At 40.2% G+C, this 18,185-nt stretch overlaps 1 protein-coding gene across 1 annotated transcript in view; it reads right to left on the reverse strand.

Annotated features, from left to right (window-relative positions):
- The window catches only part of SYNGR2 (synaptogyrin 2), a 97,754-nt gene that overhangs the window by 44,622 nt on the left and 34,947 nt on the right, over window positions 1-18,185 (reverse strand). Inside the window, exon 2 of the mRNA XM_053706145.1 lies at window positions 5,603-5,834. Within this exon, the coding sequence (XP_053562120.1) occupies window positions 5,603-5,834 (232 nt within the window). The remainder of the gene's footprint in view (window positions 1-5,602; window positions 5,835-18,185) is intronic.

Consider the following 18,185-nt stretch of genomic DNA (forward strand, 5'->3'; position numbering starts at 1 on the left):
GACGCCCACATTATTTGGCGCCTAAAATGACGCATCTTCCGGTGACAAGAACGACGTCGGAAATAACAAATAATTTTTTGCGCCAAAAAAGTCCGCGCCAAAAATGACGCAATAAAATTAAGCATTTTCAGCCCCCGCGAGCCTAACAGCCCACAGGAAAAAAAGTCAAATTTTAAGGTAAGAAAAAAATTGATTATTCAAATGCATTATCCCATATAATGAAACTGACTGTCTGAAATAAGGAATGTTGAACATCCTGAATCAAGGCAAATAAATGTTTAAACACAATTATTTAGAACTTTATATAAAAAGTGCCCAACCATAGCTTAGAGTGCCACAAAAATAAGACTTACTTACCCCACGACACTCATCTACATGTAGTAGAAAGCCAAACCAGTACTGAAACGAGAATCAGTAGAGGTAATGGTATATAAGAGTATATCATCGATCTGAAAAGGGAGGTAAGAGATGAATCTCTACGACCGATAACAGAGAACCTATGAAATAGACCCCGTAGAAGGAGATCATTGAATTCAAATAGGCAATACTCTCTTCACATCCCTCTGACATTCACTGCGCGCTGAGAGGAAAACCGGGCTCCAACCTGCTGCGGAGCGCATATCAACGTAGAATCTCTAGCACAAACTTACTTCACCACCTCCACAGGAGGCAAAGTTTGTAAAACTGATTTGTGGGTGTGGTGAGGGGTGTATTTATAGGCATTTTGAGGTTTGGGAAACTTTGCCCCTCCTGGTAGGAATGTATATCCCATACGTCACTAGCTCATGGACTCTTGCTAATTACATGAAAGAAACTACCTATTAACCCCTAAACCGAGGCCCCCCCACATCGCAAACACTAAAATAAATATTTTAACCCCTAATCTGCCAAACCAGACATCGCCGCAACTATAATAAATATATTAACCCCTAAACCGCCGCACCGCAAACATTAGTTAAATATTATTAACCCCCAATCTGCCGGCTCTAACAGCGCCGCCACCTACCTACATTTATTAACCCCTAATCTGCTGTCCCCAACGTCGCCACCACTATAATAAAGTTATTAACCCCTAAGCCTACGTCTAACCCTAACACCCCCCTAACTTAAATAGAATTTAAATACATCTAAATAAAATTACTACAATTAACTAAATTATTCCTATTTAAAACTAAATACTTACCTATAAAATAAACCCTAAGATGGCTACAATATAACTAATAGTTACATTGTATCTAGCTTAGGGTTTATTTTTATTTTACAGGCAACTTTGTATTTATTTTAACTGGGTACAAAAGTTATTAAATAGTTATTAACTATTTAATAACTACCTAGTTAAAATAAATACAAAGTTACCTGTAAAATAAACCTAAGTTACAATTACACCTAACACTACACTATAATTAAATAAATTAAATACAATTAATTACAATTAAATAAAATTATCTGAAGTATGAGGAAAAAAAAACACTAAATTACAGAAAATAAAATAATTACAAGAAGCCCTACCCTAAATTACCAATAGCCCTTAAAAGGGTCTTTTGCGGGGCATTGCCGCAAAGTAATCGGCTGTTTTACCTGTAAAAAAAATTACAAATCCCCCCCCCCCAACATTAAAACCCACCACCCACACAACCAACCCTACTATAAAACCCACCCAATCCCCCCTTAAAAAGACCTAACACTAACCCCCTGAAGATCACCCTACCGTGAGACGTCTTCACCCAACCGAGCAGAAGTGGTCCTCCACGGGCAGAAGTCTTCATCTAGAAGGCATCTTCATCCATCCGGCACGGAGCGGGTCCATCTTCAAGACATCCGACGCGGAGCATCCTCTTCATCCGGAGTCTTCTTACTAAATGACGGTTCCTTTAAGTGACGTCATCCAAGATGGCGTCCCTTCAATTCTGATTGGCTGATAGAATTCCATCAGCCAATCGGAATTAAGGTAGAAAAAAATAAGTTCAATCCTATTGGCTGATCCAATCAGCCAATAGGATTGAGCTGGCTGTTCCAATCAGCCAATAGAATGCGAGCTCAATCCTATTGGCTGATTGCATCAGCCAATAGGATTTTTTTCTACCTTAATTCCGATTGGCTGATAGAATTCTATCAGCCAATCGGAAATGAGGGGACGCCATCTTGGATGACATCACTTAAAGGAACCGTCATTTAGTAAGAAGAATTCGTCAGAAGAGGATGCTCCGCGTCGGATGTCTTGAAGATGGACCCGCTCTGCGCCGGATGGATGAAGATACCGTCTGGATGAAGACTTCTGCCCGTCTGGAGGACCACTTCTGCCCAGTTGGGTGAAGACGTCTCACGGGAGGGTGATCTTCAGGAGGTTAGTGTTAGGTTTTTTTAAGGGGGGATTGGGTGGGTTGTGTGGGTGGTGGGTTTTAATGTTGGGGGGTATTTGTAAAAAAAAATTTACAGGTAAAAGAGCCGATTACTTTGGGGCAATGTCCCACAAAAGGCCCTATTAAGGGCTATAGGTAATTTAGTGTAGGGTAGGGCTTTTTTTTATTTTGGGGGGCTTTTTTAATTTTGTTAGGGGGATTAGAGTAGGTAATTAGTTTAAAAATCTTGTAATTATTTTATTATTTTTTGTAATTTAGTGTTTGAGTTTTTTCGTACTTTAGATAATTTTATTTAATTTATTTAATTATTGTGTAGTGTTAGGTGTAATTGTAACTTAGGTTAGGTTTTATTTTACAGGTAAATTTGTCTTTATTTTAGCTAGGTAGTTATTAAATAGTTAAAAACTATTTAATAACTATTCTACCTAGTTAAAATAAATACAAAGTTGCCTGTAAAATAAAAATAAACCCTAAGCTAGATACAATGTAACTATTAGTTATATTGTAGCTATCTTAGGGTTTATTTTATAGGTAAGTATTTAGTTTTAAATAGGAATAATTTAGTTAATTGTAGTAAGTTTATTTAGATGTATTTAAATTATATTTAAGTTGGGGGGGGTTAGGTTTAGGGGTTAATAACTTTATTATAGTGGTGGCGACATTGTGGGCGGCAGATTAGGGGTTAATAAATATACTGTAGAGTTCGGTGATGTTGGGGGCAGCAGATTAGGGGTTCATAAGTATAATGTAGGTGGCAGCGGTGTCCGGAGCGGCAGATTAAAGGTTAATAATATAATGCAGGTGGCGGTGATGTTGGGGCGGCAGATTAGGGGTTAATAAGTGTAATATTAGGGGTGCATGTTAGGATGTTAGGTGTAGACATAAATGTATTTTCCCCATAGGAATCAATGGGGCTGCGTTAGGAGCTAAACGCTGCTTTTTTGCAGATGTAAGTTTTTTTTTCAGCCGGCTCTCCCCCATTGATTCCTATGGGGAAAACATGCACGAGCACGTTTTACCAGCTCACCGCTAACGTAAGCAGCGCTGGTATTGAGGTGAGATGTGGAGCAAAATTTTGCTCTTCGCTCACTTTTTTGCGGCTAACGCCGGGTTTGTAAAAACCCATAATACCAGAGCTGTCTTTAAGTGAGCGGTGAGCATAAACTGCCCGTTAGCACCGCACCCCTGTTAACGCCAAACTCGTAATCTAGGCGTTTAGGTTTCTCACTGAAATTATTAACTAACAGCTTGTGCAATTATGGCACAAATGGTTGTAAATGCTTCTCTGGGATCTCCTTTGTTTAGAAATAGACATATAGGGCTTTGGCATTACTTTTTGGTAATTAGAAGGCTGCTAAATGCTGCTGCGCACCACACTTGTATTATGCCCAGCAGTTTAGGGGTTAATTAGGTAGTTTGTAGGGTTCATTTTAACTTTAGTGAAGAGATCAGCATCCCACCCCCTGATCCCTCCCTGGTCCCCCTCAAACCTCACCGCCATCTTAAGTACTAACAGAAAGTCTGCCAGTACTAAAATAAAAAGTATATATATATATATATATATATATATATATATATATATATATATATATATATATATATATATTTATTGATTCTGCAGTGTTGGATCCCCCCTTAGCCCCCAATCTCCCTGATTCCCCCCCCCCCTCATACAGCTCTCTAACCCTCCCCATCTACCCATTTGCCGCCATCTTGGGTACTGGCAGCTGTCAAAAAAAAAAAAATGTTTTTTTATGCAAAATAAAATATTTTCTGTAGTGTAGCTGCCCCCCACTTCAGTGCCCTACCCACCCTCTCCCTCCCTGATCCCTTGCCCAACATTTATTATTTCCCCCCTCCCTCCTTCCCATATTTTCACAATATATTGATGTAAATGTGGCGCACACTCCCACGTCATCGCCCCCCTGCCGCAGTCCCGACTCATAGCGCACACATCGGTGGAACAGGAACTAAGCATCGATGGGCCGCCTCCCTGCTGCTGCTCCCACCCACCAACGATCAGCACCATCTATGGCCAATGCAGAGGGGGCCCCAGAGTAGGTTAAAAAAGGGTATTGCAGTGATGCCCCAATATCGAGGCATAACTGCAATACCCTGAAAGCGTCTGGAAGCTATCACCATTGCTTCCAGCGCTTGAAGCCCCAGAGGATGTGTCAGGCACGGCCTTGGTCCTTAAGGGTAATTTTTTTTTATAGGACGTGCCTGACACGTCCTCGGTCGCGAAGTTGTTAAAAGGACACTAAACCCAAAATGTTTCTTTCATGATACAGACAGAGAATACAATTTTAAACAATATTCCAATTTACTTCTACTATCTAATTTGCTTTATTCTTTAGACATCCTTTGTTGAAGAAATAGCAATGCACATGGCTGAGCCAATAACACGAGGTATCTGTGTGCAGCCACCAATCAGCAGCTACTGAGCCTATCTAGATATGCTTTTCAGCAACGGATATCAAGAGAATGAAGCTAATTGGAAAATATAAGTAAATTAGAAAGTAGTTTAAAAGTACATGCTCTTTCTAAATCATAAAAGTAAAAATGTGGGTTTCATGACCCTTTAACTCTGAAAGATGAAGGTTTTTCCAGTTCTGAGAATATGTAGTATACACTGCAGCCTTCACAAGCCTATCCCTGCTACAAAGCTGTTCCTAATTATCCTCAACAAAATGGAAGGGGGGGGTTAAGACACTGCAAAAGAATGCAATTGTCACTAACACAATTACTGCGGTAATCCTTGTTTACTCCTGTAACAAATTCAAATGGCTCCTCTATATATGGCCATTGAAACAATTGCAGAATACTAGTTGTTAAAAGGGACATGAAACCCAATTTTTTTTTCTTTTGTGATTTAAAAAGATTATGCCATTTTAAACAACTTTGTAATTTACTTTTATTATCTCATTTGCTTAATTCTCTTGACATACTTTGCTGAAAAGCATATCTAGATAGGCTCAGTAGCTGCTGATTGGTTGCTGCACATAGATGTCTTGTGTGATTGGCTCCCCCATGTGCATTGCTATTTCTTCAAAAAAAGGATATCTAAAGAATGAATCAAATTAGATAATAGAAGTAAATTGGAATGTTGTTTAAAATTGTATTCTCTACTTGAATCATGAAAGAAGATATTTGGGTTTAGTGACCCTTTAAGCTATCCAGAAAGCTTTCAGACTGAACCTGTATATTTATTGAGAAGAAAACTCTCAAATCCAGAAACTCACCAGAGAATCCCAGGTCTCCTAGCACCAAGTATTTGCGGTAGTTGGCATTGCTCAATGTTGGGAAGTAGATATCCAGGCCCAGAAACACCAGGGACCCAATGAAGGCCAGAACTCCAATGCCTACCCCATAATGGCAGGCATCATTGTTGCGACCAAAGATACAAAACAACTTGCCTTCTCTGTCACTTGGATATTCACTCACAATACAGGCAAAAACAATCAGAGCAAAGAGCTGCAGACAGAAGACAGAAAAAATATCATTATCAGTTCCAAAAAGTTGAATACAAACATTTTACCAATTACAGCCATAAAATATCTACTTTTAGAAATTATGTGTAAATGCTAGAAAATGACTAGTGATTAGACACAATGAAAAAACAGTATCCAGAGTGGCAAATTATTTAAAGGGATATGAAACACAAAACTTTTCTTTTGCATACAATTTTAAAAAGTTTCACTTCTATTATCAAACTTGCATTGTTCCCATGATATTCTGTGTTGAAGAGATAGATTGCAAGCAATAGTGTTGCAATCTAGTGCACTTGCAAATGGATAACATCCCTGCAACAATGTTGCCATATTGTGCCCCAGAAATGGGTGAGCTCCTGAGCTTGTGTCCCTGCATTTCAACAAAAGATACCAAGAGCGCGGAGAAAAATTAATTGAATTAAATTAGAAAGTTGTTTAGAAATTGCATGCTGAATCTGAATCATGAATGAAAATTTTGGGGTTTCATATCCCTTTAACTGGCTGTAGGACATGCCTTAATGTGGGGGCTGAGAACATGCTTAAAGGGACAGTACACTGTAAAATTGTTTTTATATTAATGAATTTTCAATGACTTGTTAAACCAGCTGCAATATATAAAAATGTATGAGCAATTGTATTTTCAAGTTTAGTTGTGTATATGAAGTAGCTGGTTTTGTGCTTTTAAACCACAGCCTATTACAATGGGTTGAGCTCCAGGTAATATATATGTTATCACTTTGTGTACACATACTTGCTTCCTTATCTTATATTTGTCTGGAAAACTAAAGCTCAATACATAAAGAGAACAATGGAAAAGTATCATTTTATTACTTAAAAAAGGGACAGTCTAGTATGAATTAAACTTTCATTATTTTGATAGGACTTTTAATTTTATTCAACTTTCCAATTAACTTATCAAATTAGTTTTTTTTCTCTTGGTATTCTTACTTTAAACTAAAGATAGGTGGGCTCATATGCTAATTTCTAAGCCTTTGAGGGCTGCCTCTTATCACATGCTTTTTAAATCTCTTTTCAGCACAAAGAGACAGAAAGTACACATGGGCCATATAGGTAACACTGTGTTCAGGCACAGAAAGTTATTTAAGATATATCACAATGCAATGCTAAATTTAAGACAATAGATAATAAACAGTCACAGTCATATGATCAGGGGGCTGGAAGAAGGTTCCTAGATACAAGGTAATCACAGAGGTTAAAAAGTATATTAATATAACTGTTGGTTATGCAAAACTGGTATCTTTTAAAACAATAACAATTCTATGGTAGACTGTCCCTTTAAAAAGGACAATAAGGAGGCGGAGCCTGGAGGAGCTGAGGAATGGCATCCTCATTATTACCCCACCTTCTAACCTTCTGTAACGGGATACTTGTGGGAGGGGAAATACCCAAAGAGATGTTACAAGCCAAAATAGTGGTAATACCCAAAGCAGGGAAAACCCCAAAATATTGTCAAAACTATAGGCCAATTTCCCTAATTAATACAGACCTTAAAATTTTCACAAAGATTATGGCAAATAGACTTAAAATGTTTCTACCCTCACTGATACATAAAGATCAAGTGGGATTTATTAAGGAAAGAGAGGCCCCGGATAATGTCAGGAGAATTGTGACCCTGGTAGACTTTTTATCTCAGACTAAGACGCCGTCCCTTCTTTTATCACTCGACGCGGAAAAAGCGTTTGATAGGGTAGATTGGAATTTTATATTCAAAGTGTTAGATAAAATGAGTTTTAAAGGAGCCTTCATAAGAGCACTTACAACCATATATTCAAGACCAACGGCAGTAGTGGGAGCGGCTGGGTACATTTCTAGGTCCATAGATATTTTAAACGGGACTCGCCAAGGGTGCCCACTATCACCGCTTTTATTTGCCATTAGCATTGAACCACTCGCAGCGTTCATTAGGCACTCGACAGACGTGAGGGGTGTGGAGATAGCAGGTAAAGAATATAAATTGACTTTATTCGCTGATGATGTCTTGTTGACTTTGACCAGACCTTTGATCTCCTTGCCTAACCTGTACGGTATCCTGGGGAAGTTTTCAGAAATATCGGGTTATAGGATTAACCTAAATAAATGCGAGGCTTTGCCGATATGTCTTCCACCTCATACAAAAAAAATGGTAGAACTAAATTTCAATCTTTTATGGGCAAAAATTCATATTACATATTTAGGGGTTAAGATTAACAGTACTTTCTTAGACTTATATAGCTTAAATTATGTACCTATTTTTAAATCCATCAGGAGGGATCTAAACAAATGGAAAAAGGTAGATTCTCGTGGTACGGTAGACTATCGGCTATTAAAATGAATGTACTTCCCAGGGTGCTGTATCTTTTCAGAGCTTTGCCGACTGGGATTCCCCTAGCAGATTTAAATGCCCTACAATCTGATCTATTTCGCTTCTTGAGAGGAGATGGGAGGGCTAGGATAGCATCACAGCTATTGAAGCAACATAGGCAGGTGGGGGGAGTGGGGGTCACAAATCTGCTAGATTACTACCAAGCCTCTAGGTTAGCACAATCTACCATTTTAGAGAAAAATCTACAGGAGGTCATTTGGCCAAAAATCGAAGCAGATATTGCGGGGTGTGAGAGCCCGGCGGATGTTTTGTGGGAACCAGCGCTGAAAACAAAAACACTCACTTATAGATCACCAGTAACAATGGACCCAATATATAACTGGCATAAGATTACCAAACAGATGGGACTAATAGCCCCACGGTCCTTGTCTCTCCCTTTGAAATGTTTGCTGCCCTATGAACTTAGAAAGGTGATGGGAAAACAAGGGGTTATATAGGGTGGCGGATTTTTTTTAGATAAAACCATGATTCTTACTTTTAATCAGATTAGAGACAAAATCCAACCACACACTTTACAGTGGTATCTTTACTTACAGATATCATCAGCGATAGCTAAATACACTTTTAAAAGAATAAACCAGCCTTTGTCCGCCTTGGAGCGCATATGCAATACACACTCAAGAGGGAAACATGCAATCTCTCAGATGTACCTAATGCTACAAGAAAGGAAAACTACCCTCAAATATCCCCTTATGGGAGAAAGACGCAGGTAAAATAAGGGAAAAAGAATCCTGGGAGACAATATTATTTGAGGCTAGTATGGGAATGATCAGTGCAGATATGAGGGAAAACTGTATGAAGGTGGCCTTTAGGTGGTATCTTACACCAGAACGGACAGCACACATTCCTTCCCTGAACATGGCAGCTTGTTATAGAGGCTGTGGGTTGAGGGGATCATATAGACATATGTGGTGGGATTGCCCAAAAGTTCGTCCACTATGGACGAGACTTTTGAAATTACTTTGCGACACACTAGTTGAGGACATTCAATTGACTATAACTCAGGGACTCCTGAATGAGAGGGTAAGACCGCTGATTTTGGCGACCAACACTTTCATTAAAACCCTGTGTACATGTTTACGCATTTGTATAGCTAGACATTGGAAGGTGGGGGCACCGAGCTGGACAGAGGTAATTGATAAAATAAAGGATACATACACAATGTCAGAACTGGTAGCATGGTCGCAAGGGACTGTGGACCATTTTCAGAAAATATGGTTTTATTGGGTGATGAGCGAAGATTCTAGCTCTACTACCATTCAAGAGGGAGTGGAGAGTAGAGGAACAGAACAGTAGGGCAGAGAAAGAGAATATGGAACAAACACCTTAACATTTGTCACCTACATACCGGGACAGGAACGATACATCTAGAAGTACTATGATAGACGACTGTTTAATCTACTGGAAGATACATGGAGTTAGGGGAAACAACTGGTGGGGGGATTAAAGGGGTTTTTATTTATTTTTTTCATTTTTATTGAATGACAATGTGCTGTTTAATCTATTATCTGTTAAATTCAACACAAATGTTAACTGGAATTCTCATGGACAAGGTACTATATATAGCGAATAGCTGTCGTTATGGCCAAAAAGTCTTATGCATCTGCTCATGTGACATGTGATTGTACTTTTGTCCGTCTTTATTTGTCTTATATATATTGTATTTTGGTTGTAAGAAAATCAATAAAAAAAAGTATTTCAACTAAAAAGGACAGTAAACATAGATTTATTTATTTTTATTGCGGTACAAAAGTGAAACAGAAAAATAAAAACAAATACAGTATCAAGAATAAAAAAAATGGATTGCAGTTTATCTCCATGTAGTTTTGCATTTTCTTCATCTAGGGTAATTTGCAACTAACTTTATATAGAAAGAAAACAGGTAAGGACATTTGTAAATTTCTTTAACTGAAAAAACAGTATTTATGCTTACCTGATAAATTACTTTCTCCAACGGTGTGTCCGGTCCACAGCATCATCCTTACTTGTGGGAATATCTCTTCCCCAACAGGAAATGGCAAAGAGTCCCAGCAAAAGCTGTCCATATAGTCCCTCCTAGGCTCCGCCCACCCCAGTCATTCGACCGACGGACAGGAGGAAAAAACAGGAGAAACTATAGGGTGCCGTGGTGACTGTAGTTAGAGAAAATAATTCATCAAACCTGATTAAAAAACCAGGGTGGGCCGTGGACCGGACACACCGTTGGAGAAAGTAATTTATCAGGTAAGCATAAATTCTGTTTTCTCCAACATTGGTGTGTCCGGTCCACGGCGTCATCCTTACTTGTGGGAACCAATACCAAAGCTCTAGGACACGGATGAAGGAAGGGAGCAAATCAGGTTACCTAAACGGAAGGCACCATGGCTTGCAAAACCTTTCTCCCAAAAATAGCCTCCGAAGAAGCAAAAGTATCAAATTTGTAAAATTTGGCAAAAGTGTGCAGTGAAGACCAAGTCGCTGCCTTACATATCTGATCAACAGAAGCCTCGTTCTTGAAGGCCCATGTGGAAGCCACAGCCCTAGTGGAGTGAGCTGTGATTCTTTCAGGAGGCTGCCGTCCGGCAGTCTCGTAAGCCAATCGGATGATGCTTTTAAGCCAAAAGGAAAGAGAGGTAGAAGTCGCTTTTTGACCTCTCCTTTTACCAGAATAGACGACAAACAGAGAAGAAGTTTGTCTGAACTCTTTTGTAGCTTCGAAATAGAATTTTAGAGCACGAACTACGTCTAAATTGTGTAACAAACGTTCCTTCTTTGAAACTGGATTCGGACACAAAAAGGTACAACTATCTCCTGGTTAATATTTTTGTTAGAAACAACCTTTGGAAGAAAACCAGGCTTAGTACGCAAAACAACCTTATCTGCATGGAACACCAGATAGGGCGGAGAACACTGCAGAGCAGATAACTCAGAAACTCTTCTAGCAGAAGAAAAAGCAACCAAAAACAAAACTTTCCAAGATAACAACTTAATATCTATGGAATGTAGAGGTTCAAACGGAACCCCTTGAAGAACTGAAAGAACTAGATTTAAACTCCAGGGAGGAGTCAAAGGTCTGTAAACCGGCTTGATCCTAACCAGAGCCTGAACAAATGCTTGAACATCTGGCACAGCTGCCAGTCGTTTGTGTAATAAGACAGATAAAGCAGAAATCTGTCCCTTTAGAGAACTCGCTGATAATCCTTTATCCAAACCTTCTTGTAGAAAGGAAAGGATCTTAGGGATTTTGATCTTATTCCAAAAGAATCCCTTGGATTCACACCAGCAGATATATCTTTTCCATATTTTATGGTAAATTTTTCTAGTTACCGGTTTTCTGGCTTGAACTAGAGTATCTATCACAGAATCTGAAAACCCACGTTTTGATAGAATCAAGCGTTCAATTTCCAAGCCGTCAGCTGGAGGGAGACCAGATTTGGATGTTCGAATGGACCCTGTACAAGAAGATTCTGTCTCAAAGGTAGCTTCCATGGTGGAACCGATGACATATTCACCAGGTCTGCATACCAAGTCCTGCGTGGCCACGCAGGAGCTATCAAGATCACCGAGGCCCTCTCCTGCTTGATCCTGGCTACCAGCCTGGGAATGAGAGGAAACGGTGGAAACACATAGGCTAGGTTGAAGGTCCAAGGTGCTACTAGTGCATCCACTAGAGTCGCCTTGGGATCCCTGGATCTGGACCCGTAGCAAGGAACCTTGAAGTTCTGACGAGACGCCATCAGATCCATATCTGGAATGCCCCATAATTGAGTCAATTGGGCAAAGATCTCCGGGTGGAGTTCCCACTCCCCTGGATGGAATGTCTGACGACTCAGATAATCCGCCTCCCAGTTTTCCACACCTGGGATGTGGATCGCAGATAGGTGGCAGGAGTGATCCTCCGCCCATTTTATTATTTTGGTCACTTCTTTCATCGCCAGGGAACTCCTTGTTCCCCCCTGATGATTGATATAAGCAACAGTCGTCATGTTGTCTGATTGGAATCTTATGAATCTGGCCTTTGCTAGTTGAGGCCAAGCCCTGAGAGCATTGAATATCGCTCTCAGTTCCAGAATGTTTATCGGGAGAAGAGACTCTTCCCGAGACCATAGTCCCTGAGCTTTCAGGGATTCCCAGACCGCGCCCTAGCCCACTAGACTGGCGTCGGTCGTGACGATGACCCACTCTGGTCTGCGGAAGCTCATTCCCTGGGACAGGTGGTCCAGGGTTAGCCACCAACGGAGTGAGTCTCTGGTCTTCTGATCTACTTGAATCACTGGAGACAAGTCTGTATAGTCCCCATTCCACTGTTTCAGCATGCACAGTTGTAATGGTCTTAGATGAATTCGCGCAAAAGGAACTATGTCCATTGCTGCAACCATCAACCCTACTACTTCCATGCACTGAGCTACGGAAGGACGAGGAATAGAATGAAGAACTTGACAAGCGTTTAGAAGTTTTGACTTTCTGACTTCTGTCAGGAAAATCCTTATTTCTAAAGAATCTATTATTGTTCCCAAGAAGGGAACTCTTGTCGACGGAGACAGGGAACTTTTTTCTATGTTCACCTTCCATCCGTGAGATCTGAGAAAGGCCAGAACGATGTCTGTGTGAGACTTTGCCTTTGAAAGAGACGACACTTGTATTAGAATGTCGTCCAAGTACGGTACTACTGCAATGCCCCTTGGTCTTAGAACCGCTAGAAGGGATCTGAGTACCTTTGAGAAAATCCTTGGAGCAGTGGCTAACCCGAATGGGAGGGCCACAAACTGGTAATGTTTGTCCAGAAAGGCGAACCTTAGGAACTGATGATGTTATTTGTGGATAGGAATATGTAGATACGCATCCTTTAGATCCACGGTAGTCATAAATTGACCTTCCTGGATTGTAGGTAGAATCGTTCGAATGGTTTCCATTTTGAACGATGGTACTCTGAGAAATTTGTTTAGGATCTTTAAATCCAGAATTGGTCTGAAAGTTCCCTCTTTTTTTTGGAACTACAAACAGATTTGAGTAAAATCCCATTCCTTGTTCCGCCGTTGGAACTGGGTGTATCACTCCCATCTTTAACAGGTCTTCTACACAATGTAAGAATGCCTGTCTCTTTATTTGGTTTGAGGATAAGTGAGACATGTGGAACCTTCCCCTTGGGGGTAGTTCCTTGAATTCCAGAAGATAACCCTGAGAAACTATTTCTAGTGTCCAGGGATCCTGAACATCTCTTGCCCAAGCCTGAGCAAAGAGAGAGAGTCTGCCCCCTACTAGATCCGGTCCCGGATCGGGGGCTACTCCTTCATGCTGTTTTGTTAGCAGCAGCAGGCTTCTTGGCCTGCTTACCCTTGTTCCAGCCTTGCATCGGTTTCCAGGCTGGTTTGGTTTGTGAAGCATTACCCTCTTGTTTAGAGGATGCAGAGCTAGAGGCCGGTCCGTTCCTGAAATTGCGAAAGGAACGAAAATTAGACTTATTCTTGGCTTTGAAAGGCCTATCTTGTGGGAGGGCGTGGCCCGTTCCCCCAGTGATGTCTGAAATAATCTCTTTCAATTCTGGCCCAAAGAGAGTTTTACCCTTGAAGGGGATATTAAGCAATTTTGTCTTGGAAGATACATCCGCTGACCAAGACTTTAGCCAAAGCGCTCTGCGCGCCACAATTGCAAACCCTGAATTTTTCGCCGCTAATCTAGCTAATTGCAAAGTGGCATCTAAAATAAAAGAATTAACCAACTTAAGTGCGTGAACTCTGTCCATAACCTCCTCATACGGAGTCTCTCTACTGAGCGACTTTTCTAGTTCCTCGAACCAGAACCACGCTGCTGTAGTGACAGGAACAATGCACGAAATGGGTTGCAGAAGGTAACCTTGCTGTACAAAAATCTTTTTAAGCAAACCCTCCAATTTTTTATCCATAGGATCTTTGAAAGCACAATTATCCTCGATAGGAATAGTAGTGCGCTTGTTTAGAGAAGAAACTGCCCCCTCGACCTTAGGGACTGTCTGCCATAAGTCCTTTCTGGGGTCGACCATAGGAAATAATTTCTTAAATATAGGTGGGGGGACAAAAGGTATGCCGGGCTTCTCCCACTCCTTATTCACTATGTCCGCCACCCGCTTGGGTATAGGAAAAGAGTCGGGGTGCACGGAACCTCTAGGAACTTGTCCATCTTGCATAATTTTTCTGGAATGACCAGGTTGTCACAATCATCCAGAGTAGATAACACCTCCTTAAGCAGTGCGCGGAGATGCTCTAATTTAAATTTAAATGTCACAACATCAGGTTCAGCCTGTTGAGAAATATTTCCTGAATCTGAAATTTCCCCATCTGACAAAACCTCCCTCATGGCCCCTTCAGATTAGTGTGAGGGTATGACAGAGCAATTATCATCAGCGCCCTCCTGCTCTTCAGTGTTTAAAACGGAGCAATCGCGCTTTCTCTGATATGTAGGCATTTTGGATAAAATATTTGCTATGGAGTTATCCATTACTGCCGTCAATTGTTGCATAGTAATAAGCATTGGCGCGCTAGAAGTACTAGGGGCCTCCTGCATGGGCAAAACTGGCGTAGACACAGAAGGAGATGATGTAGAACTATGTCTACTCCCTTCATCTGATGAAACATCTTGGGCAATTTTACTATCTGTGGCAGTACTGTCCTTACTTTGTTTGGACGCTATGGCACAATTATCACACAATTTTGAAGGGGGAGACACATTGACTTTCATACATATAGAACATAGCTTATCTGAAGGTACAGACATGTTAAACAGGCTTAAACTTGTCAATAAAGCACAAAAACCGTTTTAAAACAAAACCGTTACTGTCTCTTTAAATTTTAAACAGTGCACACTTTATTACTGAATATGTGAAAAAGTATGAAGGAATTGTTCAAAATTTACCAAATTTTCACCACAGTGTCTTAAAGCATTAAAAGTATTGCACACCAAATTTCAGAGCTTTAACCCTTAAAATAAAGAAACCGGAGCCGGTTACAGTTTTAACCCTTCTACAGTCCCAGCTACAGCCTTTGCTGCGACTTTACCAAACCCAGGGGGGAATACGATACCAAATGAAGCCTTCTAGGAATCTTTCCAACTACTTTCAGATCCACACATATGCATCTGCATGTCTTGCTCTCAAAAGTAACTGCGCAGTAATGGCGCGAAAATGAGGCTCAGCCTACAACTGGGAAGGCCCTTCCTGACTGAAAAGGTGTCTAACTCAGTTAAAAAACGTTCCCCAAGCTTATAAGTGTGAATTACAAGCATAAACATGTATAAAATGCTCAAATAAAGCAATCGATTTTGCCCATAAAAGTGTCTACCAGTTTTACAGCCCATATTAAGCCCTTTATTCTGTTTGAGACTAAGAAAATGGCTTACCAGTCCCCATGAGGGGAAATGACAGCCTTTCAGCATTACACAGTCTTGTTAGAAATATGGCTAGTCATACCTTAAGCAGAAAAGTCTGCTAACTGTTTCCCCCAACTGAAGTTACTTCATCTCAACAGTCCTATGTGGAAACAGCAAACGATTTTAGTTACTGCTGCTAAAATCATCTTCCTCTCACAAACAGAATTCTTCATCTTTTTCTGTTTCAGAGTAAATAGTACATACCAGCACTATTTTAAAATAACAAACTCTTGATAGTAGAATAAAAAACTACAACTAAACACCACATACTCTTAACCATCTCCGTGGAGATGTTGCCTGTGCAACGGCAAAGAGAATGACTGGGGTGGGCGGAGCCTAGGAGGGACTATATGGACAGCTTTTGCTGGGACTCTTTGCCATTTCCTGTTGGGGAAGAGATATTCCCACAAGTAAGGATGACGCCGTGGACCGGACACACCAATGTTGGAGAAATAATAGTAACAAACTATAGCAAAATTGAAAGAATTCCTCCATGGGCTAAGAGAGAAGAAAAAAAGGGATGGGCAATCAATATCAATAGAAGGGTAAGTAGAAAATATAGTTTTTAGGTTGAGACTACATTTCTTATATGAGATAATGTTAGTCTGTGGTATAATCTATAGTAGAGACATAAGATTCCATATATTTCAGGAAGGTCATTAATGTGTTTCCACGCCCGAGACAGGACCAGTTTGACCACTGAAAAAAGATGAATACAGAATAATTTTTGGTGTACGTGGTAGTGTTTAAAAAATATTAAATAGACCAGCAGAGAGAAGTTATTTAAATATTATGAGACGTGCAATAAAAAAAAAAACTATGCCAAATAGAAGTGATTTGAGGACGTCTACCATACATGTAAAAGGTGTGCCTAAAAAGTCACACCCTAGCCAGCATTTATGGTGAATTTATTGGAGAGATTTTGAACAAGCTCACTGGAGTTAAATACCATTGGAGAAGAACTTTAAGATAAAGTTCATACATAGTAATGCAATGTATAGCTTTTTTTGCTATTAAAGGGACATTCAACACCAGAATTTTTGTTGTTTAAAAAGATAGATAATCCCTTTATTACCAATTCCCCAGTTTTGCATAACCAACATAGTTATAATACATGTTTTACCTCTATAATTACCTTGTATCTATGCCTCTGCAAACTGCCCCCTTATTTCAGTTCTTTTGACAGACTTGCATTTTAGCCAATCAGTGCTGACTCCTAGGTAACTTCATGTATGTGAGCTCAATGTGATCTATAAGACACACATTAACTAATGCCCTCTAGTGGTGAGAAACTGTTGAAATGCATTCAGATTAGAGGCGGCCTTCGAAGTCTAAGAAATTAGCATATGAGCCTACCTAGGTTTAGCTTTCAACTAAGAATATCAAAAGAACAAAGCAAAATTGGGGATAAAAGTAAATTGTAAAGTTTAAAATTACATGCCCTATTTGAATCATGAAAGCTTATTTTGGACTTGACTGTCCCTTTATCTGCCGTTTGCCAAAACAGTGGCTCCTGTGTTAGAGAAATGTAGTTCTTCCAATCGCGAATAGGAAGGTATTTGTTAAAAAGTGAGAGTTGCAAAAAGGAAATTTATTCTTACCTGATAAATTTGTTTCTTTTACGATACGATGAGTCCACGGATTTCATCCCTACTTGTGGGATATCGCCTCCTGGTCAGCAGGAGGAGGCAAAGAGCACCACAGCAGAGCTGTATATATAGCTCCTCCCTTCCCTCCCACTCCAGTCATTCGACCGAAGTTAGGAAGAGAAAGGAAAAGCCAAGGTGCAGAGGTGACTGAAGTTTAACAAAAATAAAGACCTGTCCCATAAAAACAGGGTGGGCCGTGGACTCATCGTATCGTAAAAGAAACAAATTTATCAGGTAAGAATACATTTCCTTTTCCTTTTCTTTTACAAGATACGATGAGTCCACAGATTTCATCCTTACTTGTGGGATACAATAACAAAGCTATAGTACACGGATGAAACAGGAGGGACAAGACAGGGAACCTAAACGGAAGGCACCACTGCTTGAAGAACTTTCCTCCCAAAAACAGCCTCAGACGAGGCAAAAGTATCGAATATGTAAAATTTGGAAAAAAGTGTGAAGAGACGAACCAGTTGCAGCTTTGCAAATCTGTTCAACAGAAGCATCATTTTTTAATGCCCATGAGGAAGCCACAGCTCTAGTGGAATGAGCCGTAATTCGTGCAGGAGGCTGCTGTCCAGCAGTCTCATATGCAAACCGGATGATACTCTTCAGCCAAAATGAAAGAGAGGTAGCGTACCTTTCTGACCCCTACGCTTCCCAGGAAACACAATAAACAGGGAAGACGATTGACGAAAATCCTTAGTGGCCTGTAAGTAAAACTTTAAAGCACGGACCACGTCCAAATTATGTAACAGCCGCTCCTTCTTAGAAGAAGGATTAGGACAAAAGGAAGGAACAACAATTTCCTGATTATTATTTTTGTTAGAAACAACCTTAGGAAGAAAACCAGGTTTGGTACGTAACACCACCTTATCAGAATGGAAAATAAGATAAGGAGAATCACATTGTAATGCTGAAA

This window comes from Bombina bombina, chromosome 1, assembly GCF_027579735.1.
Source record: "Bombina bombina isolate aBomBom1 chromosome 1, aBomBom1.pri, whole genome shotgun sequence".
In the NCBI taxonomy this organism is placed as follows: Eukaryota; Metazoa; Chordata; class Amphibia; order Anura; family Bombinatoridae; genus Bombina; species Bombina bombina.